General features: G+C 42.9%; 1 protein-coding gene across 1 annotated transcript; it reads left to right on the top strand.

The window, feature by feature from the left end:
* Positions 1 to 98: 98 nt before the first annotated feature.
* susd2 (sushi domain containing 2) lies at positions 99 to 24,289 on the top strand. The gene is made up of 14 exons (XM_084551673.1): positions 99 to 212; positions 348 to 546; positions 1,273 to 1,421; positions 2,107 to 2,428; positions 2,817 to 3,018; positions 3,200 to 3,285; positions 3,366 to 3,634; positions 4,924 to 5,067; positions 6,161 to 6,313; positions 7,358 to 7,609; positions 8,150 to 8,428; positions 9,356 to 9,532; positions 16,706 to 16,802; positions 23,516 to 24,289. Exons 1-14 carry the CDS (start codon positions 146 to 148, stop codon positions 23,565 to 23,567), a joined length of 2,448 nt encoding a protein of 815 aa, XP_084407799.1. The 5' UTR covers positions 99 to 145; the 3' UTR covers positions 23,568 to 24,289.
* The last annotated feature ends 1,358 nt before the right edge of the window (positions 24,290 to 25,647 follow it).

Below are 25,647 nucleotides of genomic sequence, written 5' to 3' on the forward strand. Positions count from 1 at the left end.
GACGTCTGTTAATTTCTAACTATTAATTCATAACATGGAGTAGTTAAACGTGTTTTTGTTTAGTTGAACCTTGATCCACCACTCAGGAAGTCACGCAGTCCAACATGAGTGTGAGCGCAGTGTTAGTTTGCACACTGAGGTAAACATGAGAGCAAACCTGAGCGAGACCATTTTTGTCTGTGGAATTCTCATTTTGTTATCTAAAACATCTGGTAAGTCACTTTAAGGTACACTCTGCGCACTGAAGATGGCACTGTGCATGCATCAGACAAGTGGTCATTTATTGTTTTGAGACCACTAAATAGACCTGTCAAGCGTGATTGATTAGTTATTGTTTTTTTTATTAGGTCAAACGTGCAGGGAAGAGTGTGGAGATGCACCAGAAGAATGCTCCTGCTGTGCAACCTGCGTGTCTCTGCAGGGCTGCTGTGCAGACTACAACCGGTCCTGTTTCCAGGTGACACCTCACTCCAGCTCCATGCTGGGTGGCAGAGCTCTGAGGATCCTCGGTTTGGTCCTCCATCCTGGTGAAACACCTCTCTGCAGGTTTGTGTCTGCACATTACAAAAGGAGCACACCATGAAGGGATTACAGTATATTACAATATAGTCCACAGGGCTGAAAGTTGTTAGCACTTTGCCGAGGTGTGTGAAGTTTGCATGTACTCCCTGTGGGTAGTTTGGTACCTCGGCCACTCAGATGGTGTAGGAAAATACACTCCCTGTCCACTCTGTTTGATAGATGCATTCATACTTAATTCCCATCTACCACAAATTCTGCATTTAGCATGATCGTAATGTTCTGTTTCTGTTAACACTCTCAAACAGGTGTTAGTCATTCATAGTCAATGTTTATTATTGCGCTTGCGATCAAATGAAATCTGAAAAGAACTTGAATCCAAAATTATAAGATAACCAAAAAGTAGAAAAAATAAAATTGCAAAATATTTGAAAGCTAAAGTCAAGACAACAGTTTAAATAGCAGAATTGTGCAACGTAACAAGTGAATATGCTCCCTCCTCGAGCACTTCCCCAGGATTGCAGTGTCGATATTGTTTTTAATATAAACAATTGTTAATAGCTTTTCTTCCCAAATCTATTATCTTATGATATGTTAAAAGGATTAACTCCCATAAATCTTATTTCCCTGACGGTGTACTTGTACACGTGTACATGTGAGATAATGTATATTAAGCAGCAGCAGTGTATCAAGAACAAAGTGTTAGTGTGTCTAGATGAACGTCTAATAAAACGATATCTGTCTTTGTCGCAGGTTCAAAGGTGAGCTCGAGCGTGAAGGATTCATTGATGCTGAAGGCCAGGCGTACTGCGTCTCTCCTTTACTGTATGAGACGGGTTGGATACCACTTGATGTTTCAACAGATGGACTTAATTTTAACAGATCTGGCGAGTACTTGTCAGGTGAGTTTTCTATGCTGCTCAAATTGTCACTCCCTCAACCTGTGTTGTCGTTGGTTTGGTTTAGAAACGTGAAAGACCTGAAAGTACTTTACGAGATCCAGAAAATGCAAAATGACGCCACAGTGTAAAGCTTAACAATTAATGCTACGTACATAACAACACATACTTTGCATCTGTTTGATGTCTTCAGTGTGGCCTTTCTTGCTGCAGTTATTTTCTATAATGTCAACTTTTGATTAAGACTATTTTATTGTCATTACACGGTACACTACCTATAATGGTGCTTAAGTACGAAAGAAGAAAGAAAATACACATCTAGCAGACACACGTTGAGATAATATGGCACAGGCAGAATAATAAATAGCTAGTGGTATTGGTGTGTGTATAAAGTGATGGATTTCAGTGTAGAATTCAGTGTTGTGATGGCTTGGGGGTAAAAACTAGCAAACAGTCTTGTGGTCGGTCTCCTAATGGATTCGTGTTTCTTCCCTGAGGGGAGCACTTCAAACAGTTTGTGTGCTGGGAGGTAGTTGTCCTTTAAAATGCTGGATACCTTCCACAGGCATCGGGGCATGAAGAGGTCATCCGGGCTAGGCAGCTGTGTGTCGGTGGTTTTGGTTGCACAAAACTACATTTATTTTCTTTGACCGTGTCGCTTTGATATTTGTTGTTTTCACTTCGTTAGTCCATCCCAGTAAAGCAGACCGTGCTTTGGAAGTCACCCTGGTGAATGCGACCCAGTGGCAGTGGTACGGCACAGCGGACACGACTGGACGCCTCGGGATGACGTGGAACAGCTCTTTGATCGGAGCAGAGGAGGTCAACGTGGAGCTGTGGGGCTACAGAGAGGTCAACAGGAACGCCGAGCTGAGTTACCTGTACTCTCTCGCCAGGGATCTGCCCAACACTGGGGCCTTCAGCTTTATCCCTGAGCCCAAAGAGGAGTTCTCTGACTGGGTGCTGGGGAACATCCGCATCACAGCTGGGGCTAAAGCAGAAGGAGCAAGGTATCCGTGATAAATCTGAGCATCTCATTATGTATGAACAGTAGGGATGCACCGGAAATTTATGCCGAAACAACACGGCCGAAACAGGATGTTGTGATGATGCAAGCAACAACCGCAGCAGTTTTCAGTCAAAAATGGCCCAAAAGTGCATTTTTGGTTTTTCGGCCAAAAAGTTTTGGTGCATCCCTAATGAACAGTGTTTCAGACATGTTTGTGAAACTGCAGATTTGTCGTACTCCTGTTAACAGCGTCTGAAATGTGAGGATTTTCTAGTTTTCTCTACTGTTGGTTGTGTCGAATCAGTCATACTCAGATAAATGATAGTTTCACCCAGTTCAAACTTAAAAAATTCCATTTCAAACTAACAGCGGTAATTGTTAACACGCAGGGATGTACAAGCTCTGTGGAGCAGAGGTCACGTCCTAGCCTGGCACCTGGAGCAGGCTTTCAGAGACAACTCTTCGGCCTGGGCACAGGGCAAGTGTCTGCAGTGGGACACCCTGGAGAAGGACCTTCCCAGCTTCCTCGATGAGCTCATTGATTGTCCTTGCACTCTGGCGCAGGCCCGAGCAGATACAGGCAGGTTTCACGTGAGTACACCCACCACAATGAATCCACCGTTTATTTATAGGGTTTATGTTCTCAGGTCAGATCGGTGTGGTAAAAATTTAATCCAGATATGAGGATTGTTTTGTTTTGACTTGTGGTTAGAGCGTCAAGCTAATGGCTTCATTAATTAGGAACCTTTTTATCTTCATTTGGATTTTTCAGACTGATTATAGTTGTGACATCGAGAGGGGCAGTGTGTGCGCCTATCACCCCGGCTGTGTCCACTGCGTCAGAGCAGTTCAGGCCAGGTAGGAGTGACAAGAGGACACATGTTTTTTTTTTACTGTATCCCTTTTTTATTGATGCGGGTATCCTCTTATCTTTTCAGTCCTCTGCATGGATCGGGGCAGCAGTGCTGCTACGACAGCACGGGTGCTCTGGTGCTGACGGGGGACTCGATGGGTGGCAGCACCCCGGACAGGGCTCACGACTGGGGCTCACCTCCGTACGGGGAGCCCCCGCGTGTGCCCGGGTACTCCCACTGGCTTTACGACGTCATGAGCTTCTACTACTGCTGCCTGTGGTCGGACCTGTGCCAGATCTACTTAAACCGTCGACCTTCAAGCGGATGTCGCAGCTACCAGCCGCCAAGAGCAGGTCAGGACAAATGTATTTACAGATTTCTTTCAACACAACATTAAAAGCTCAATATTGACGTACGGTGATAACTATGTCCTATTTACCCCAGAGGGTCCAATCTGTCATCTGCGTGATAAATTTGCAAGGTGCGAAAATTACATTAATGTTTTGTAGCTGCTTGTCATCGAGATGGTCGTGGGGGAGCTGGAGCCTGTCCCTGGACCAGGACGGCTCTTTTAGCTTTATCTGTCCACTGGAGGGCGCAATGTTTTAGTAAGAGTTGCGGACGCAACACGACGCTGAGACCCAGAGCTAAACTGCGGTGGCCCTGAAGGTCAAAACACAACAATTCAGAAAAAACACAACGACATTTCAGATTACGGGAAATGTAGAGACAACACTTCTTGTTTCTCTGGTCAGCTATGCGGAAGTGTAGACACTGCGATGCTCTTTGAAAACAGACAACATGTACTGTCCGCGTTGTGGAAAGAAGTATGAGTCCTTGCCAAATTTCTGCCTGTCTTGCGGAAAGACATTGGCATTATTTAAAGAGGCATGATGAGGACGTAGTTGCCCCGTCTCCTCAGTCCTAACTCCTTCACCCGTGCTTTCAGAGTTCCGAGGGACATGTTAATGTCATGATGGGTTGAAAGCATATCAAGAATGACGTTATATGTGTGTCCTATTAATGCCATCTCGTCCTCCGTTCTTTCCAACATGATTTAAAACTTGTGCACGGACAGTTACACTGTCGGGTTTTGTCCAATCAGAAACAAGAAGTGTTGTCCCTACACTTTCCGTAATCTGAAATGTCGTTGTGTTTTGACCTTCAGGGCCACCGTACGAAACAGAACATGAGCCGAAATTACACTTATTTTCACACATTTCAGGTTGTTCATAAAATGATTTGTTAAAGGGCAAACTTTATTGCTATTAAGTTATTGGTCCGGCCCCCTTTAGATCAAATTGAGCTGCATGTGGCCCCTGAATGTAAATGAGTTTAGGTATGCATCCAAGGGAGTTAAAGCAAGGCACCTGGGGAGCAGTTTGGTGGTTAGTTGCTTGTTCAAGTGACCTCAGCCATGAACATGCGACCCAAGTAATCCCAGATTAGTTTGAAGGAGAAGTAAATGAATTACAGACTGCACCAGAGAGTTATAGATTTATTAGAGCACGCAACGGACTACAACAAACAAGCTGCATACTTATATCAGAAACCCTGCGAGAGATCAGAAATAATTGTGTTTGTGCCAAAATGCGTATTAGATTTAAAGGTACGAACGCTTTTGTTCCTCAATGCCTCACAGGTGTCGTCCTTGGGGACCCACATTTCATAACGTTTGACGGCCTCAGATACACTTTCAACGGCAAAGGGGAGTATCACCTCGTGTCTGCACCAGACAGAGGGCTGAGTGTTCAGGCCAGAACAGAGCAAGTGAAACTTAAGAACGGTGAGTCCAGATTTGATGTGAATGCCCTGCCTGTTATCCCCTCTTTCATTCCCATGGTAGTACGCTGCCTGTTTTTTTTTTTTTTTTTTAAGCCCAGAGCTTTGTTTGGATGAGGATGAACTTAGACTTTATTCATCCACAAGGGACATTACTTGTTCACAGTAGTTCAGATGCACGTAGAAAACACTCTTGAGGGTCATAAATAAAAAGAAAAATAGGTGAAGATAATTGGTTTAAAAAATATTATAATAAAATAAAATAACTATAAATAAATAAATAAAATAAAATAAATAAAACATTAAAATTAAAAATAATAAAATAACTAGCAAAATAAAATAAATAAAAAATAAAATAATATAACAAAAATAAAATTGAAAAATTAAAATAAAATAAAAAAATAAAATAAATAAAAATAAAATAACTAGCAAAATAAAAAAAATGAAAATAAAATAACTAGCAAAATAAAATAAAAAAACCCAAAATAAATAAAAATAAAATAACTACAAAAATAAAATAAAATAAAAATCTAAGTAAAAATCTGGTAAAATAAAATAGCATAATCAAAAAATGTACAAAATTTGCATATAAACAAAAGTACAAGAAATCGAAACAGAGAGAACAGAGAAAACTTGTTCCAGAAGTTCTTCAGAGGGACTTGTTTCATCATTTGACGTTTTAATTATTTTTTCTCCACTCGATTTTTCTGCTGAACTTTTGTTTAAGAAGCATTTAACGCCCACCTCGTAAGTCTTACACCCCTCTGAGGGAGAGCGTAATGTCAGGCCCTGGTTTGGGTGAAACATGTTCATTCCCTTGTCTTTTTTTTTTTTGCTCGGGGTCAGATGCGGTGAAGAAGAACAGATGTGAACTTAATTGGTTAGAATTTCCTCCAAGCCATTACACAACAGCCGCGGACCGAGTGACTGTAGATGGCCAGATGTCATTAATAATCCCTTTTGTTAGATCAGAGAGGGCAAACATCTGGATTATTTGAAATTGTGCAGACTTGAACGGTGATAAAACAAAACAAAAAAAAAAAAACGTAGTTGACTCCATGAATACATGAATATGATCCATCTTATTTACTTATAAGGTTCCTTGGCCGGAGCCACACGGTTGTCATCAGTGGCTATGAAGCAGAACTCCTCAGATGTCATCGAGGTGCGTCTAGCTGAAGACCATCTTCAGGTGTTGAGGAACAAGAAGATCCTACTTTTCACTGAGCAGAGGTGGATGGACCTAAGTGGTGAGACGCTTTAAACTCTCCTGACTAGACAGATATCTGTTTATAAAAAGGTAATTGAATTAAATCGTCTGTGATAAATATGGCAATGGGGAGGAAGATCACTTTTGATTCACCACTTTGTGTGCTTCGATTTGTCATTAGTGACTTTAACATACATTTTAATTGTGTCACGAGGATAAACTTTTGTTTGCGTATTATTTAGCCGTATATTACCCTGTAAATCCTCCACGCTACAGTCCGAAAGTCTCCAGTTATCATCTGAACGATAAGCGGAGCGCCGTTTTCTTCCTCGTATCTTTTAAAAACAATGATAAGGAGCCAACCCCCCTCCCCAAAAGCCCAGTCAGCTCTAATTTGTCAGCTCCCATGGCCTGAGCATGCACCGCCCATACGAGCTTGAGCTGAGAGCCAAAGGCGACGGTGCTGCTGCCGGTGGAGAGGGGACGCAGAGGGAGGGAAAGCCTTTCACAGGACACAAAATTAGTAAATGCAGGGTGGGCGGGATGAATCATCAACATTTTTAAGTTGTTTTCCGGGAAAAGGGAATTGTCATTTGACGTATACATCAATCAGGCACAACATTATGACCACGTTCCTAATATTGTGTAGGTCTCCGCGTAGGTGACTCTTCAGAGAATGGACATGGGCCTTTGGGAGATCATCCCACAGATACTTGATCAGTTTGGGATCTAGTGAATTTGGAGGCCAGGTCAACACTTTGTGCTGTTCTTCATGTGTTTTTGCTATGGGGTGGGGGTGCCTGGTCTGGTCTAGGTGGGTGCTACATGTCTAAGTAACATCCACGCCAGGTCCAGAAGTTTCCCAGCAGAACAATGAACTGTCACGAGATGGTTTAAATGTTATTTACTTCTCCTGTTAGTGGTCATAATGTTGTGGCAGATCGGTGTAGGCAACATATAGTGCAAGACAGACCACTGAAAAGCAGAACATTGAATGTGATTTCATTAGGACTTTAACTGTCCTGATATATTTATTATGAAACCATGAGGCTTTAGAAACTCAAACCAAATCTTTATTTCGCAGGAGTGTTCGTGTTCGCCCCCGGTCCACACAACGTGACAGTAATATTTAACTCTGGTGTTGGCGTGGAGCTACGTGTGTACGAAGGAGCCATGGCGGCGACTGTCCTGCTTCCGGAAGAGTTTTCCAGCAGCACCCAGGGTCTCCTTGGCCTGATGAACTCTGACCCATCAGACGACCTTAAAACCCGCCTCGGAGAGGTCGTCTCCTCATCTGACGCCACGTTGGAGGAAATCTTTACGTTTGGAGCTGGCTGTGAGTTTAAAGGAACTTGTGAGCTCTCTGCCAAATGTTGCGTTAATATTAAGCCTTATTAGTCATTTTAAATTTCACGAGGATTCATTTCTTGTAAGTTCAGAAAGGCAAACGCTAACTAGGAATTCCATGATTTATAATAATTCCTTCTCATTGTGCCTTTATGAATGTTTTACAAATCTGGCCAGAACTTTGACAACTGTTTTAAGAGAGCACACGAAGAAAAATGGGACACATGTTTAGAGTTTGCACAGATTTAAAATATTATAGAGAGCAGTATCGGGGACTGTGATCACACAGAGCAAGCATAAGCTCGTCTCTCACCACCGATGTCTCAGCTATCATTACAACACATATCCCTCAAAGCCGACAAGCGGCTAACTTAACATGTACGTGATGATGGACGTTCTTGTGTGCATGAGTCAAATTGTGTCGTAACCGTCTCTACATTAATTTCGATTTGTTTTTCTAAGCATAAGTCTGCTATTGTTGTTCTAGTTGACTGGTGTTGTGTGCGCGTGTCTTTCTTTCCGTCCGCAGGGAACATTTCCAACGCATCTTCCCTTTTCACGTACGACTCACAGTACCTGATAGACACGTACTGTTTGCAGCCGAGGCACGACCCCGCTTTCGTTCCTGCCTTTTCTCTGCCTGAGAGACCCGATGACCCTTTGGTGGCAGACGCGTTGACGATGTGCTCTGGGGAGGGGGCGCAGTTCTGTAAATATGACACCCTGACCACTCGGAGCCTCGCGGCGGGGAACGCAACGCTCAGGGCCTTCCACAATCACCAGGCCCTAATGGAAGCCCTGATACCAGGTACCGCAGGAAACAAAACAGAACGTCTTTAGATTTATTAGTCTTTTCTAGTTGGCAGAGTTGTGTCTGTCGGGTTTGTGATTGTTCCTCAGGTAAACTGCATACTTTTAGGGCAGTTTCATCCTCATTGTTATTTATTTTATCCTTGAATAAAGTATGAAAAAATGCATTAAAGTGGAGACATTAGGCTTAGACTTTATTTATCCACAAGGGAAATTGCTTGGTCACAGTAGCACATGAAAAGCACTCTTGAGAACCATAAATAGAAAGAACAGGTGAAGATAGTTAGTTAAAAAATAAAATAAAATAATTATAAAAATAAAATAAAATAATTATAAAAATAAAAAAATAATAAAGAAAATAATTAGAAAAATAAAAATAAAATAATATAATAAAAAAAAAAATAATAATAAAGAAAATGAATAAAATAATTAGAAAAATAAGAATAATGTAATAGAATTAAAAATAATACATAAAAATAAATAAAATAAAATAATAAGAAAAATAAAATAATATAAGTTAAAAAATAAAAAATAATAAAGAAAATAAAGAAAATAATTAGAAAAATAAGAATAATGTAATAGAATTAAAAATAATAATAATAAAAATAAATGAAATAAAATGATTAAAAAATAAATAAAAATAAAATATAAGTAAAAATCTAGTAAAATAAAATAGTATAAGCAAAAAATTTTTACAAAATTTGCCTATGAACAAATGTACAAGAAATAGAGACAGAAGTAAATATATGTTATATACATTACATACATACATACTTATGTCCTTATTAACAAGGTGCATTAAAATAAGCCATTATTAATAAGCCAGCACTACATATCCATCCATCTTCATGTCTTTCAGAAACATTTTATTAGGCTAGACCACACTGTGGTTTTTAATATTAATCTGTGTTATTTTTTTCCTCAGTGGTGTCTTGTGGCTTGCTTCCCGCACCCAGAAATGGGAAAAAGAACGGGACACGTTACCTGGAAGGGGACACTCTGAGCTTCAGCTGCAATGAAGGCTACGTACTGTACGGTTCAACGGAGCGCACTTGTCTGCACGATGGGACCTGGACAGGAGAGCAGCCCTGCTGTATAACAGGTCGGTTGGTAAATGAAACAAAACTGGATTCAGTAAAATGAACTCGACTGCGATGCGTGTAAGAAAATCGCATATGGTCGTGTTTTCTGTAAATATGAACTCAATTCTCTCTCTCAAAAAAAAAATACTAAATAAAAAATCCTGTCTGCATTTACTGATGGATCAAAGACGGCTGCAGCGTAGCACTGTGTTTTGGAAAATCGAACCCAGAGGACAAACAAATCTGTAGCACATATGGCTGCTGTGAAAATGATCATATGCGTTTGATCAAATTTATGTGTCCTCAAACACAAACAGCGCCTGTGGCAACACAATTACCACATGTCAAAAAAATATTTGCGTAAATAACCAGTTTTTCCTCGTGATTCTCTGTCAAATGCTGTGTACAGTAACTCTAAGCCTTGTAGTAAATGGATTATAAACCCGGTGGTTGCATGGAGGGTAAGAAGCCATTGTACGCTGTCAGTGACACAAGAAGAACTAATTCAAATCAGGTTAAAACGTGTAAAACGTTCTTTTTTTTTTTTTTTTTGGTCCTATTTTTGTTGCATGTGTGACACTTTGTCATACTCATTCGTCTGTTTTATATTCACTACAATTGACACCATGCTTCGTTTGAAACTGAGCGACTTTGTGAATCCTTTGTCTCGCATGCAGTCCCTTTGAACGCGAAGATTAAATGGCTCAGTTGGTCATGCAGACCATTAGCAACAAAGCCATAAACTTCTGAACCTGGACCGGCTCAGCTTTGTGTTCGCAAATTGGAGCCACCTGGGTCCCTGTAATGGTTCCTCGCAGCCCCCCAACCATGAACTCACCCTCAGTGTAGTTGTAGTTGCCCGTCGTTGCCAGGGAGCGGCAGCATTTCCCTCCGAATGCCAAGAGGGTGTTTTGGGGGTTTGTGACAGAGCAGGTTATCCCTCCTTTTGGTGAGATATAGGCCAGTTTTTAGACTTCAGTAAAGAAAAGAAATGTATTAAGTCTAACTTCATCCAATCTCTTGAATTTGAGTTTGAAACGAGGAAGCGGAGAAATGAAGCTGTTTGACTTGTAATCTGCTCTCTTTCCTCCGTTCGTGGCTTCACCCCAAACCTCCATCCTCTCCTCGTTAGAGATGCAAACGGAGACTTCCCCTTGATAGTGATCGGAGCAGAACGAACTTCCAATAGATCAGATTTCGACTCCAGTTTTAATAACCGGGCCTCGTCACAGCTGGACGAAAACAAAACAATCCTAAAGCCGACGCTTGGCAAATAAATTAGTTTCATATTAGTATTATATCCATCGTAGAAATGTTTTGCAGAGACGTTATGACCGATGATGTTTTTATTAGTTTTTTCTTTTGTCATTTATCATCTTGCTATCTCTCTGTCTTGCAGAGGCTGTAGCTGAACTATCACTGTAATATGCGATGCATTACTGTAGTGATGTACACCAATCAGCCTTAACATTATGACCACCTTCCTAATATTGTGCAGGTCTCCCTTGTGGGGACTCGTCAGAGAATGGACATGGGCCTTCTGAGGGTGTCCTGTGGTGTCTGGCAACAGAATGTTGCTAGTGGGGGGGGGGGGGGCTTTCAGGGGAGGGGCCTCTGTGGATCATCCCACAGATACTTGATCAGTTTGGGATCTAGTGAATTTGGAGGCCAGGTCAACACCTTGTGCTGTTCTTCATGTTTTTTTTTTAGTTGTTCCTAAAGTGTTTTTGTGTGTGTTCCTGTGTCAGGCTGCATCCTGCTGGGGATGGCTGCTGCCATCAAGGAGTGTCATTGCTATGGGGTGGGGGTGCCTGGTCTGGTCTAGGTGTGTGCTACATGCTACATGCTACACACGAATGAATGCCAGGTGTAAAAGTTTCCCAGCAGAACAATAAATTGTCACAAGATTGTCAGGGTTATTCACTTCTCCTGTCAGTGGTCATAATGTTGTGGCTGATAGGTGCATGTTAAGTCAGTCTGAAAGTTTAGAAAGTATCTTAAAAGGTGACTGGAGAAATACAGTCTCACTGACATATTCAGTGCATGCACGAATAGATGAACACACAGCCGTACGTCTACAAACACACAACGCCGGGCCTTTTTTATCCGTGCCACGGTGATTACACTCGCTCCGACACTCTCATTACACAAATCAGAGCTAACAACCGTCAACGTGGCCCGAGGTGCTCAATGGCAGGTGTTGCATGAGCTGTTACCTCCGCCGTTCAAATGTGACCTCTAGCCAAGTAAACAATACTAAATACAGACCGAGCGGAAGACGCCCCGGCGCTTCCCTCCTCCCCCCCATCGTACGAATCGCTGCGGCGTGATGCATATATACCCTGCACTGCCGCGGAGCTGAAGTCACAGCTGAGATGAAAGGCAGCGCCGCCGCCACATCCAGTCTGACTTCTTCTCTGAGTCACTTTAATGAACCGCCATTGGAATTGGCTGCCTGTCAGCAGAGGTGACAGTAAGTCCCTTCCGTCAAAAGTGCATTTTTCTGTGAATTTCCTCACCGGTAAAAGCCCCACGTATTTGAGACGGGACGCCAAACTTGTCAGTGTGCTTTAGATAGCGCTGCAGCGTGTGGTGATCTCAGCGTTAATATCTTCTATTGGAAAAGATGGAAGTGTTGACGAGGCGAGGGTGGGGTTTGCACAGAAAGAGTGTTTTTCATCTGAGGCCGGTCCACGGGAAAACCTCCAAGGTTACAGAGATCGACTTCTCGGCTGTGCTTTGTCACGGTCTCCTGGAAAACAATATCCCCGGCTGAGTATCGGATGCATACCAAATAACAGGTTCACCCCACCTTAATGGCCTTGTATTATTAATAGAGTTCCTAGCGCAGAGGAGAAGAAAGTGATTAAAGGAAAGGTGACAGCTGCCAGAAAGGGATAGAGAGAGCAATTTACACGGAAGGAAAAAAAAAATCAAAAGTGACGTGGGTTGCAAGACAAAGACTCACTCAATTTTCTGCCTGTGGTTCTCTTCTCAGATTCCCCTGAGATAGAGGCAGTGAGAGGCCTGAGAGGCAGACAGAAGTGCTTGATAAATGCGGGGTGCATGCATGGAAAGATTTTTAAAATGTCAAGCAGGGGCAGCCCGAGACCGTAAGACCAGTCATGTTTCTCACATTTCAGTGTCCGTGGCCGTTTTCTGTCAGTGAACACAGGTCTCTGATCCACTCAAACAGGCTTTTCTGCCTATATTCCCACCTCCTGTTGCTCCTTTACTCTCTTCCTATTCTTTCTTTTCTTCTCTTCTTCAGCTACTTAAAAGCTAATATGTGAGAGTGAGGTGTGAACAGCTGCGTCCAAGTTACAGTTTCTACAAAGGTGAAGAGCCACGTGAATACCTTTCCTCTGAGTTTGTCCCGGACCGCGGTGAGGTCCTCGGTTGCCGCCAAGATCTGCGGCCAGTACTGGGGTAGACGCTGCCCTTTTTGATTCTGGCCTGTTAAGATCTTGAGAAATCCGATCTCGTCTTTAAGTTTAATAAACGAAGGAGCGAGTACAAACTGGAGAACACGATAAAATCACTTCTAACGTAGTTATCTTTTCTGGCATAGTTAAAAAAACAAAAAAACAAAACAAAAGGCATGTAGCAGTATTTCCTTTCTACAAGAAAAAAAAAGTCCACTGGACCGACCTGCCAGACGACGTCCTGTCTGTTCCTAGTTTAGCCGTCGCCTCATTGTCCTCGTGTGTGACTCTTTTCTCCTCCCTGCTCTTATTGTATTATCAGGATACTTTTTAATAACGAACAAAGTGAAGTGCGCAACTTCTAAATTATTTCTGAAGATCGCTGGATTAGGTGGACAGGGTCAAAGCCATTTCAAGCACCGTGGGTGCTAATTTTAGGAGACAGCGCCATCATTGCGTACACCGATCAGGCATAACATTACGATCACCTTCCTCTCCCTTGTGGTGACTCATCAGAGAATGGTCATGGGCCTTCTGAGGGTGTCCTGTGTTGTTAGTGGGGACCTTTGAGGGGAGGGGCCTCTGTGGATCATCCCACAGATACTTGATCAGTTTGGGATCTAATGAATTTGGAGGCCAGGTCAACACCTTGTGCTGTTCTTCATGTTTTTTTTGTTCCTGAAGTGTTTTTGTGTACTGCTGCCATCAAGGAGTGTCATTGCCATGGAGTGGGGGTCGCCTGGTCTGGTCTAGTTGGGTGCTACATGTCTAAGTAACATCCACACCAATGAATGCCAGGTCCAGAAGTTTCCCAGCAGAACATTGAATTGTCACAAGATGGTTGATGTTATTTACGTCTCCTCTGGTCATAATGATGTGGCTGTTTGGTATATGAAAGAACAAACCACTGATAAGCAGCATTGATGTCTAACATTGCATGACCAGACTGAGCTATGTACAGTACGATGGATAGAAAACCCATGCCCTTCGGGTCAGAGACCTCAGGAAAGGTTAAAGTTGATAACTCCTTCCAGATCTTCTACTGCTCCTCCATAATCCAAGACCAGTTGGAAATCTTGGCCCGAGGTGCCAAGGCCAAGTTCAGGTGAAGCGACAAGTAGTGTTTTAACTGGCTGCTACCTGGCTTTGTGCTTGATCGGTGTGTTTACCCAAGCGGGGGCCTTTTAGGTTCGTACGTGGAGCGTTTCATGACTGAAGTCTGGACCCGACAGATGTTTGAGATTCCAGGAATACTTTCACACATCACACGAAGTCAGCCCGGGCGAAGATACACACTTCAGATGGCAACACTAGCTCTGAGCGGAGACGCAGGAATTATTTTAAGATGATATCAGCCCCGTCAAACGAAACCTGATCTCTATCTCAAGAAATGGTTTACGTGATAAGAATGATGCTTGTGGGTGTCTGTGCGTGGTAGCGTTATGAAAACAGTCCTTCTGATTTGTAATTTCTCCGGGAGATAAACACTGGAAGCTGTATTTATATCAGCCTGAACAGGGATCAAGAATGTCTGTAGCGTGGAAATTATTCATCTTTGATTATTTTTTTTTTGTTCTATGTTCACTTGAACCTTATCAGTCCAGCTCCATGATGCTTGTCATGTATTAGTTGACTGTCGCTGGCTCCACAGCGAGTGCTGTTGCTCCGTAGAGCTTTGATCAGCGCTTCAGCGGAGTAATCAGATAGCTTTGGGCTTTGCCAGCAGCGGGGTGAACGTTTACACTGATTGAGTTCCAGTCCTCCTCACGCACACACTGCGCTTACACTCTGGGCCGCTTTGTCACATTGCTGCTGAAGGCTCCAGCTTCCAGCAGTTTGACACCAGCGCTGCCACTTTCAAGGCCTGACCATTTATAGCAAAGATAATTGGTTTAGAAGCTTCTGGGAGTTTGTGCATGTTGGTGTGTATCTCAGTTCCTGTGGGTTTCTTTCTTTTTTTTTTTTTTGGTTTTCTGGAGCTTCATAGGTGTTGACAGACGTTGTATACAACGATCAGGCATAACATTATGACCACCTTCCTGATATTGTGTAGGTCTCCCTTGTGGTGACTCATCAGGGAATGGACATGGTCCTTCTGAGGGTGTCCTGTGTTGTTAGTGGGGAGGGGACCTCTGTGGATCATCCCACAGATACATGTTAGCCACTGACAGATCAGGCATAACATTATGACCACCTTCCTAATATTGCGTAGGTCTCCCTTGTGCCTCCTAAACAGTTGGGACTCATCAGAGAATGGACATGGGCCTTCTGACGGTGTCCTGTGGTGTCTGGCAACAAAATCTTGGTCTTTGAGGGGAGGGGCCTCTGTGGATCATCCCACAGATACTTGATCAGTTTGGGATCTAGTGAATTTGGAGGCCAGGTCAACACCTTGTGCTGTTCTTCATGTTTTTTTTTAGTTGTCCCTGAACTGTTTTTATGGTTGCATCCTGCTGGGGATGGCTGCTGCCATCAAGGAGTGACATCCACACTGCTGTTGTTTAGGCCAGGTTCCTGATGTCTTTATGTTGCTTGGTAGCTATGGTTAGCTGCTGAGCGGGCCATACAAGCCAGCAGCGTTAGGTTAGCTAATATTTCACAATGTTTGAATTATCCTCTGCTGCTCTGTGGGCCTACAAGCCAGCAGCATTTACTTAGTTTATTTAGATTGTAGGTTAAGCTAGCCAGCAGCATTTGGTTAGCTTATATTTCACAAGGTTTGAGTTAGCGTCTGCTGCTGAGCGGGCCATACAAGCCAGCAGCATTTACTTAGTTCATTTAGATTGTAGGTTAAGCGTCATATCACATGACTATAGGTTTGTTAGGGTTTCTCAGTTGAACAGGGCCTGGGATCTTGGCACAAGGGATTGTAACATCTAATCCTGTGTATTAATGAATGCACACCAATGAATGCCAGGTCCAAAAGTTTCCCAGCAGAACACTGAATTATCACAAGATGGTCAATGTCATTCACTTCTCCTGTCAGTGGTCGTAATGTTGTGGCTGATTCGTGTATATAAACCTATTTAACCCTGTATAAATATTTGTACTGCTGCCCGTCTCGGCCAGGACAGTCATGTCAAATGGATTTTCAATCTCAATGTCACTTTTACAGTGAATACTTTGAAGGAATCGAATAAAAAATTATTTTGCAGAACATTATGACCGCTCCGTGAAGTTGACCTTTGATCTTATGAGTATAAAATCTTATGTGCAAAGTTTGAAGAAATTCCCTCAAGGCGTTCACTAGAATGGGACGGACGGGCAACTCGCAAAAACAACAAGGGAGTGGCAGCTCAACATAGTCCTGAGTGATTAAGTGAAATTAAATGAATTTTCAGTCTGTTTATTAGGCTGCTTGAGCACAAGGGACATGATAGAATCTATGACTTTGATGAATTTATATTATAATTGGTCCTCTTATTAAGCTAACAAGCCTACAGGATGATTTAATAAGGATTCACATGAATACAAGTGTTATTAAAGCTAATCTGTGCTTTGTTCAATCATGTTGGTGCACACCGTTTATCCTCCATACACCTACTGGGACCTGAATGGAATATCTCAGCCACTCTGAGATAAAAGCTCAAACTGATATACATCTTTCTTCTTCAATTTCCCATCATGCTTTATTTTTTGTTTTCAGCGCTCCCCTCGTTGCCTTCACATCGATCCGCGTATGAAACGACGCGGAGAGTATGCGAATCGTTCTGACGGATCGTTGGCACGGCGCGGCGAGAGTAACGCTGTGATGTTGTTTCTCCACAGATAACACCGTGGGGTTTGTACTCGGCGCCATCGGTTTCCTCTCATCGCTGGTCACAATGGGAGTAATGATCCGGCTGCACAACAGGAAACAACACAGGTGGGTTTTAACGTGAGTCTCACACCACAGAATAGTCAAATCCTTTGCGCTCGGGCCTCGAAAAGCAATATAGGAAACGAGAAGTGTGAAAGAAGCAAATACAAGATCAGTGTTATTTATTTATTTCCCAGCAATTAATACTTAATGGCTGCTAGGGTCATTATAAATCTTTATTTATTTTTATCCCCTCGCCTCTTTTGGGCTGTAGAGTTCCTGGTAACCTGAGAAGTATATGGTTTAAATCCTGCAAGAAGTTTCAGCAAGTTTTATAAGCACAGAACACTGTCGGATTACATTTGTATTTATATTTTAGAGTTTTTATTTGGAACTTGTTTTGCACGTACAACACAGCCTCTTTTTTTCCAACAAGTTCCTGTTTTTCTATGAAGAAAATAAAGTACCATAACATAAATTAAAGCACAACGAAGTGCAGTAGAATACAAAATAATAAAAATATACGATATTATTTGATTTTAATCATATATTTTGTATAACACCGGACGAAGGATGGAAAATTTATCTCACTGAGAAGTTAGACGTGTACAGCTTCTCATCTAACATATTATTATTCTTATTCTTATTATTAAGAGTATTATGAATTTACATATTGTCCAGTTTTTCCCACAAGATTTTGCGAGACCCTGGCGTTTTTTTGTTTTTTGGGGGTGGGGATACTATCCTAGCTATTAAAAACAATTCATACAGTATATGAAATGTCTGCAGGTAGAATAAGATCTGGAGTTTTCTTTTCAGGCCGTCATTAAATTACCGTAATGACGCTAATGTTGGATTTAGCAGCAGTTAGCAGCAGCCCGTGCATGAATACTAAACATGATGCTTTTGAGACGTGGCTTTCTATGGACAAATGTATGTAAGATTAAATAAAGTCTTATCGAATTTAACTGTACGACTAAGCTCTTATAAAGATAAGCTAGTTCACGTTACGTCTGTAGTCGTTTCCTCCAGGTGGAGGGAGGGAGAGATGCCTTCGGGAGCAATAGGACAAAAACAACGCAAGCACAACATTGTCTGAGACGTGCAGAAATATTTCCGAGTCATTATGAGACCGCGGGCGGAGTAAATTAGACCCTGGCGAGTCTAATTGTATGGCAAACACTGGCTGTCATGTTTTTTTTTTCATGCTTTTTTTGATAAATAAACTCGGTTAGCAGGAACATCGTTTCCTGTCACAGTCCCCTTACAAACCACAATAACAGATTACACACGTATGTGTTATTTCCTGCAACATATTGTCGGTGTTAATGCCATAAATTAAATAAATAAATAAAACCTGCATGGGGAGAGAAAATACTTATGGTGGGAAGCCTTGAACACCTTCAAGTACAAACCTGTGTGAAAACACTGAGGTGGAAAAATAAACTAGTTCACCATCACTTTCCATTGACTGAACTGATGATCCCCAAAGGATTAGAAAAAAAAAAAAAAAAGGACACGGCAACTGAACCGAAGCTTAAATCCATAATTTTGAAGGTAAGACCCGATGCACGGAAGACCTGCTCCGGAGTATGCAGCTGACACCGATGTTAGTGCTGCCACTGGTGTCGAACAAATCCACTGGCTTGTGCAAACATTAAAGGTTAACTAGCATTATGTGGTTTTATCATAGTTAGTGCAGTAACTGACAGTAGAAAAACAAGCGGGCGTGTTTGTCTTGTCAGACACAGACAATTCTCACTGCTAAAGTGTTTGGAACACACCTCTGTGTTGTATGTACACTCCATGAGCAATACACAGAAATATATTGAGCATGAAACAAAAGCATGTTACCGGCTGAACAAAAGCATTTTTTGAAGTTTTAATTAGTTTAATATTGATTTGATTACATCCGGGGTAAATACAAGATGTGCACTGACATTACAGCTTTCATATCTCATCATATCCCTGGTCCATTGCCTTTTCAGTTGCTCCTCAGACGGGAAGCGCTGATAACAGTTTGTCAGATTTCTTATGTTTATACACCGATCAGACGTATAACATTATGACCACCTTCCTAATATTGTGTAGGTCTCCCTTGTGACTCATCAGAGAATGGGGGCCTTTGAGGGGAGGGGCCTCTGTGGATCATCCCACAGATACTTGATCAGTTTGGGATCTAGTGAATTTGGAGGCCAGGTCAACACCTTGTGCTGTTCTTCATGTTTTTTTTTTAGTTGTTCCTGAAGCTATGGAAGATGGTCGATGTTATTCACTTCTCCTGGCAGTGGTCATAATGTTGTGGCTGATCGGTGTATTCTTGCCTACATTATAAATGAATAATATTACAGCAAAACTACTAATAACATGTTGAGTATTCTAGGAAAAGTCAGAACTACTATTAAAACGATTATGACAGTTAACTGAAAACATGCCACAGAGAACCAGAAACACATAAAGATTCTTTTATTACAGGTCTTGGTTTTTATGTTGGGGTTTAAATCTGGTCTAGGTGGGTGCTACATATCTAAGTAACATCCACGCCAATGAATGCCAGGTCCAAACGTTTCCCAGCAGAACACTGAATTGTACGAGATGTTATTCACTTCTCCTGTCAGTGGTTATAATTTTGTGGCTGATGTGTGTGACTTATTGCAAAGTGGAACAACAGGAGTTTCCCACCCTAAGAACAATGGCCGCCAACTCCACCAACAAGGAAACCAATTGCAGTGGCATTTATTCATCTATTATCTCATGTACAGTTTATAACTTCAAGGTGAATCTCAACTAAATCCAGCGCTTTCTGTCTCCATCTCTTTGTCTCTCTCTCTCTGAACATCCCACCAAGTTCCCCACAGGTCAAGCCAGCACTGAAATAAGACACAAATGCCTCCAGCCACAGCCACCCCTTATATCTTTCATGCTTGTTCGCAATCTGAGGTGCTTTATTATCTCGTGAAAACGGGTACGTAGCTGGAGGTCTCCTTCTCCTCCCACCTCCTCCCAAGTCCCCTCAGTGCTGCGCTAGCCGAGACACATAAATGCAATGGATCCCACCTGCTCGTTTGATATCCAGCATACCCCGGCCTCCTAAAAGTTACTCATAAAATTTCCCTTCTGATCCGATCAAACCAGATAGACCCGTACGCCCCGTGGGTTCATATTCACGACTGCAGTCCGGAGAAACGAGGGGCTAATGTTAGCTCTAGCTCCTGGGCATATGCAGACAAATTAAAGGCCTGTTTTATGGGCTCATAGGCTTCATGTGGGCTTTCCCCCAGCACAACTCCAGCGGGAGAGGGGGGAGGAATAAAGAGGGATGTTAGTAAGTCAAGAGCCTCCCATCTCCCATCGCCCGGCAGCACTTGGATCAGGCGCTCCGCGAAGCGCACCTGCCCTCTCCTGAAGCCTTGATCAGAGGGGGTGGGGGACCAGGTGTAAAAAAGAGACGGAGGGTGTCAAAAGGTCCTGCAGATGTGAGGGAGGTGATCTCACACGTGCAGCATTCCCAGGCTAGCATCGGAGACCCGGGATGCACATGCATGCGGTAGCCTAAATATGTAAAGAGACACCTTACGCGTTCGCCGAGTGAGCGGTCACGGCGACACGCATGAACACACGCTCTCCCTCCCGGCAAGTGGAGACACATTGATTCCTCTCCGACATCACAAGCGTAGCAGGATGTTAGTAGCGGGGGTCTTACTGTATTTCAGATCACGTCTGGGTTGCGTGTCTGGAGGAAAGAATCAGTGATACCAAACAACAGATAGATAATGAAGGCCTCCTGTGCCTCTGCTCCGTGTGTCCCAGACGTGCAGGGGTACTTTCCACATCTAGGGTTACTGTGCAGGTTTCAACAGGTCGACTGGCAGCTCACCACAGGAGTAAGAAAGTCATTACAACACGAGATGTGTGTGCGTGCGTGCGTGCGTGTGTGCGTGTGTGTGTGTGTGTACCATCATGTCTCTTCCACTTCTGCCTTATGACACATCAGGAAGGTGGAGGGGGGGGGGGGGGGGGTGCGGGCTTTGTCTGAACGTGAAAAGAGGGTCCAGGATGGATTGAAAGAATTAGGCTGGAAGCACATTTAGAACTGTTTCAGCGCCAAACACTTGGAAATTCAGCCTCTATGTCTCACTCATCTGAACAAATACGCTGTCTGGGAAAACAAAAAAAAAGGTCACACACTCTAATATTTCACCTTTATCTTTGATTACAGCACACATTCTCTGTGGCATTGTTTCAATAATCTTCTCCAACGTCACCAGATTTATTTTCATCCAGTGTTGCATTCATTTTTTTACCAAGATCTTGTATTGATGATGGGAGAGTCTGACCACTGCACAAAGCCTTCTCCAGCACATCCCAAAGATTCTCAATGGGGTTAAGGTCTGGACTCTGTGGTGGCCAATCCATGTGTGAAAATGATGTCTCATGCTCCCTGAACCACTCTTTACCAATCTGAGCCCCATGAATCCTGGCATTGTCATCTTGGAATATGCCCGTGAACATCAGGGAAGAAAAAATCCATTGATGGAATAACCTGGTCATTCAGTATATTCAGGTAGTCAGCTGACCTCATTCTTTGGGCAACATAATGTTGCTGAACCTAGACCTGAGCAACTGCAGCAACCCCAGATCATAGCACTGCCCCCACAGGCTTGTACAGTAGACACTAGGCATTAGGGTTGCAAAATTCCGGGAATTTTCAAAGTTGGAAACTTTCCATGGGAATTAACGGGAATATATGGGAATTAATGGGAATTAACGGGAATTAACGGGAATATATGGGAATAAATAAGAAATTTACAAAATTGAAGGTTGGCCCTTAACAGGGAACTTAAATATAGTTGGGGGGAATATATTGTAGCATAGTCTTGGCTAAAACAACCAGATTTAATGCAAGTACACTCCTCAATCACATGCACACAGCACACTGCTTACTGCAGGGCTATTGAGGCCACGCCCCCTACATGAAGCCTGGAGGCCACACTTTTGAGCTCAAAGCACAAGACTATTGAAGCCACACATTTGAGCCCGCGGACTATATAAAGTCAAGTAAGTTTTGATAATATCATGGGATAAATATATTTGATCTATAACGTTATTAATTTTTAACTTGCAAATATTAAATAAAAATGTATTAATACAGTAGCTAACTATCTGGTAAGTTAGGTGCTAAATGAAAGCTATTTTTGAAATGTCATGTTTTTGTATTATTTTGCATGGATGTCTGCTTATGACAAAAAATATTTACATTTATGTTTGGATATGATACAGTTTGTTTAAATTACCCCCAATTTCCAGTTAATTCCCATAAATTCCCCATAATTCCCATGGAAAGTTTCTAATTTGGAATATTTCCAAAATTCCCCAGTTTAACTTCCCATGGAAAGTTTCTGGAAATTTACCGGAAATTATCCACCCCTTTGCAACCCTACTAGGCATGATGGGTGCATCACTTCATCTGCCTCTCTTCTTACCCTGATGCCCCCATCACTCTGGAACAGGGTAAATCTGGACTCATCAGACCACATGACCTTCTTCCATTGCTCCAGAGTCCAATCTTTATGCTCCCTAGCAAACTGAAGCCTTTTTTCCAGTTAGCCTCGCTGATTAGTGGTTTTCTTAAGGCTACACAGCTGTTCAGTCCCAATCCCTTGAGTTCCCTTCACATTGTGAGTCTTGTCACTATTTTTATTATTTTTATTATTATTATTATTATTTACCTGATAATCATGTTGCTGTAAATGTCTGTATTTCTGAATGTCAGACTCTATTTCTAACATTTGAAACATAATGTAAAATGCTGTCTAACAATGATGGTGTAAAAGATCTCATCTGAATAAGGTGTACACCAATCAGGCATAACATTATGACCACTGACCAACGAGGATAAGTAAATAACATTGACCATCTTGTGACAATTCAGTGTTCTGCTGGGAAACTTTTAGACCTGGTATTCATTGGTGTGGATGTTACTTAGACATGTAGCACCCACCTAGACCAGACCAGGCACCCCCACCCCATAGCAATGACACTCCTTGATGGCAGCAGCCATCCCCAGCAGGATGCAGCCTGACACGGACACACACACAAAAGCACTTTAGGAACAACTAAAAAAAAAAAAAACATGAAGAACAGCACAAGGTGTTGACCTGGCCTCCAAATTCACTAGATCCCAAACTGATCAGGCCCATGTCCATTCTCTGATGAGTCACAACTGTTTTAGAGGCACAAGGGAGACCTACACAATATCAGGAAGGTGGTCGTAATGTTATGCCTGATCTATGTATGTTTTTGAAAGTTGTTCTCATAACTGCTCCTGTTCAAGTCTTTTGTCAGTGCAAGGTTCCTTCTGTGTGGGATGACCTGATCATGTTCACTCCTCCGTCATCTTCACTGTAACGCATAAAAGCCAGCAAACACATCGTCAGTTCAGATAGGGTGGCTCAGTTCGTCATTTTATTTCGCTGCTTTGCAAGTTTTATAGCCGCTGTTAATAAAACACCGTTAGTAAGCGCTGTTTATTAAAAGCCCAGTTGAAAAACAATCCCAGCCTCGCTGCAAGGTCACCAGACGGCTTTGGATTAAACAAATGTTCTCGATTACTTCACTTATTCAGCTCTCATGAAGAATGTCTTTGGGAACTGCAGCGACGACGTGCAACAACAGGAGTCGTGGCTGTAAATACGGCCTTTCTCTTGTTAGTCCTTTTCTTTGTACATTTCACTTCTTGATTTAGGTTTTAGTGTCTCTTCTTTCATTTGTATTTTCAGAAAGAGAAAAGTGAAACCAGACCAGATGGTGACCGAAGAACAGGCTTGCTAAACCATCAAAGTTGTTTTGGACGGTGGATCGACTCTGCGTGGCCCGAGGCCTCAGATATGTTTAGCGCTGAGCATTTGGAACTCATATGCAGTCATGTTGCCCATTAGGACGGTGGTCCTCTCCTGACCTGCTGACCTTATCAGGAAAACCTCAGGCGTAAGTCTTTCAGCGTGTTGTTTGCCCTTGTTTTTTTTACTCCTGTTTAGTTTGGAAAACCTCCAGGTTGTGGTAAATGGCGCATGGGGTGACGATTGAGGGAACTGAAGTAAAGGAAAAATGCCATGCTTGTTTTTATATCCCCGTTTTGCACGACTGAACATCTGATCTTCGCTAGAAAGAGAATTGTATAAATACTACATGGAGATATCATCATTACAATCAACACTCGCTTCTCGCGTCGGGTTTTAAAATAGGACCAGATGTGTTCGCGTTCATGTCGAATGTGAAGCGAACCTGATCATTTTTTTGGTTGAAAAACTCTGAACTCGTACATAGCTTACGTGTGGGCTCGCCGCCTTCAGTCAAACGAAGGGTTGCGCTGAGTGACTGAGCCTGAGAAATCCACAAATGTTACACAGAGGTCAACGTTTTGCACTTTACGAAACTTAGCGCCGCCTTCGAAAACAATGATTGTGTGACGGCGCCTGTGAATGCGCCCTTTTGTGAAAATCAATAAACTATTTTGTGCCTGTGCAGCCGTGTGCTCTTGTTTGTCCACACCGCCGTTTAGAGCTGTGAAATGAAAAGAATCGTAAAAGAATAATCTCCTCTTCGGCCCAGCAGGCTTTCATCGTCTGACGCAGCGGCATGCCGCATCGGGACGGGCCGTCATCTCGTGTTTCCCCCCTCGGTCTTCTCCCCTACTTTGAACCTGACTCGCTCCTCCTTTTCCAAAACAAAGCACAAGGTCGGGAGGGGTAAAGGGAAACAGGGTGACAGGGCCCCGTGTGGCTGATCCCTGGGAGTGATGGGTTGGGGGTCCAGCTGGGGAAAGAAGAAGGGCTCTTGTTGGAGACTAATTGAAATAACCTGGCTAGCTGCACATGGAAGGCTTTGAAGTTTCCCCTGCATGTGCACGCTGTTCCTCAACTTGTGCAACGCTGTATCTAGATCCTGCAGCTCTGTCATGCCTCAAGGATAGTTTTTCACATTAAACCCCGCTGTGTTTTCCCGCAAGCGTAAATAAGTATGCGTGCATTTACCTCCGTTTCGTTGTTACCTGGTAATGAAACGTGTCCCGATCCCCCCCCACAAAAGGCTCGTAAGCCTCCCTCCGCGTCGGTGCCTGAGGTCTTTCTGCAGCATCGGCTCAGATTTGACTCACTTGCTGTTGTAATCTCCCAACTGGGTGCAAATCCCCCCGCCCTCTTTCATGTGTCAGTTAGTGCTTACCAGAGAGGCAATGGAGCAAGCTGCTGCGTCTGTTTGCAGAGTCGGATGCTGATTAATTGCGTATGGATGAAAGTGGAGGGGTTTTCATCTCCGTGGGGGCCTGTTCCAACCCCGAATGTTTACGCTCGCTTAACATCTCAACAGCCCGGCGTAATTAGTTCAATCGCGCTCAGACACAAGTCAATACTAATGCGCTCTGTGGAAACCTGCTGCTTTCACGCGGGACTTTTCCCCTCATTTCTCAGATCTGCTCTACGTCCCTGGATTACGAAGAAAGGCTTCTGAAGTGGCTTTTGGATGAGGCCTTTGTTTTGGGTGTGCTTTTTTTTTTGTTTCATGTCAACTCCGGCGTTGCAGGTGTGCTTTGTCCCTCACCTCCTAATAGCTCATGGGTGAGCAGCTCCTTCTGATGTTGCTAATTTAAAGGCGTAGGTCGAAATGAAGATTGATCGTGAGATTAGGGCGTATGCCCAAACACACAGACAGAGTTTTGTTTCTGGCAACGTGAGCGCTCGTCATTGGGGTGAAGATTTGAGCAAACTCAACTGATCCTAAAGCAGATAAAAACTTTTATTTATTTATTTTTACTAAAACTGTAGTTTTACTTTTATGTGTAAATGGCACAATCCTGAAACAAATATGCAATTAAAAATCATTGTACACAGCCAGCAGTTCTCTCGCTGTAAAG

The sequence above is a fragment of the Chelon labrosus genome, assembly GCF_963514085.1.
Source record: "Chelon labrosus genome assembly, chromosome: 9".
Classification (NCBI taxonomy): domain Eukaryota; kingdom Metazoa; phylum Chordata; class Actinopteri; order Mugiliformes; family Mugilidae; genus Chelon; species Chelon labrosus.

Excerpts from the sequence above, each read along its gene's own strand:
- susd2 (XM_084551673.1), top strand. The coding sequence starts at position 146 with ATGAGAGCAAACCTGAGCGAGACCATTTTTGTCTGTGGAATTCTCATT. Across the intron at positions 213-347 it reads TTTGTTATCTAAAACATCTG|GTCAAACGTGCAGGGAAGAG; the intron begins GTAAGTCACTTT and ends TTTTTTTATTAG. Across the intron at positions 2,429-2,816 it reads GCTAAAGCAGAAGGAGCAAG|GGATGTACAAGCTCTGTGGA; the intron begins GTATCCGTGATA and ends GTTAACACGCAG.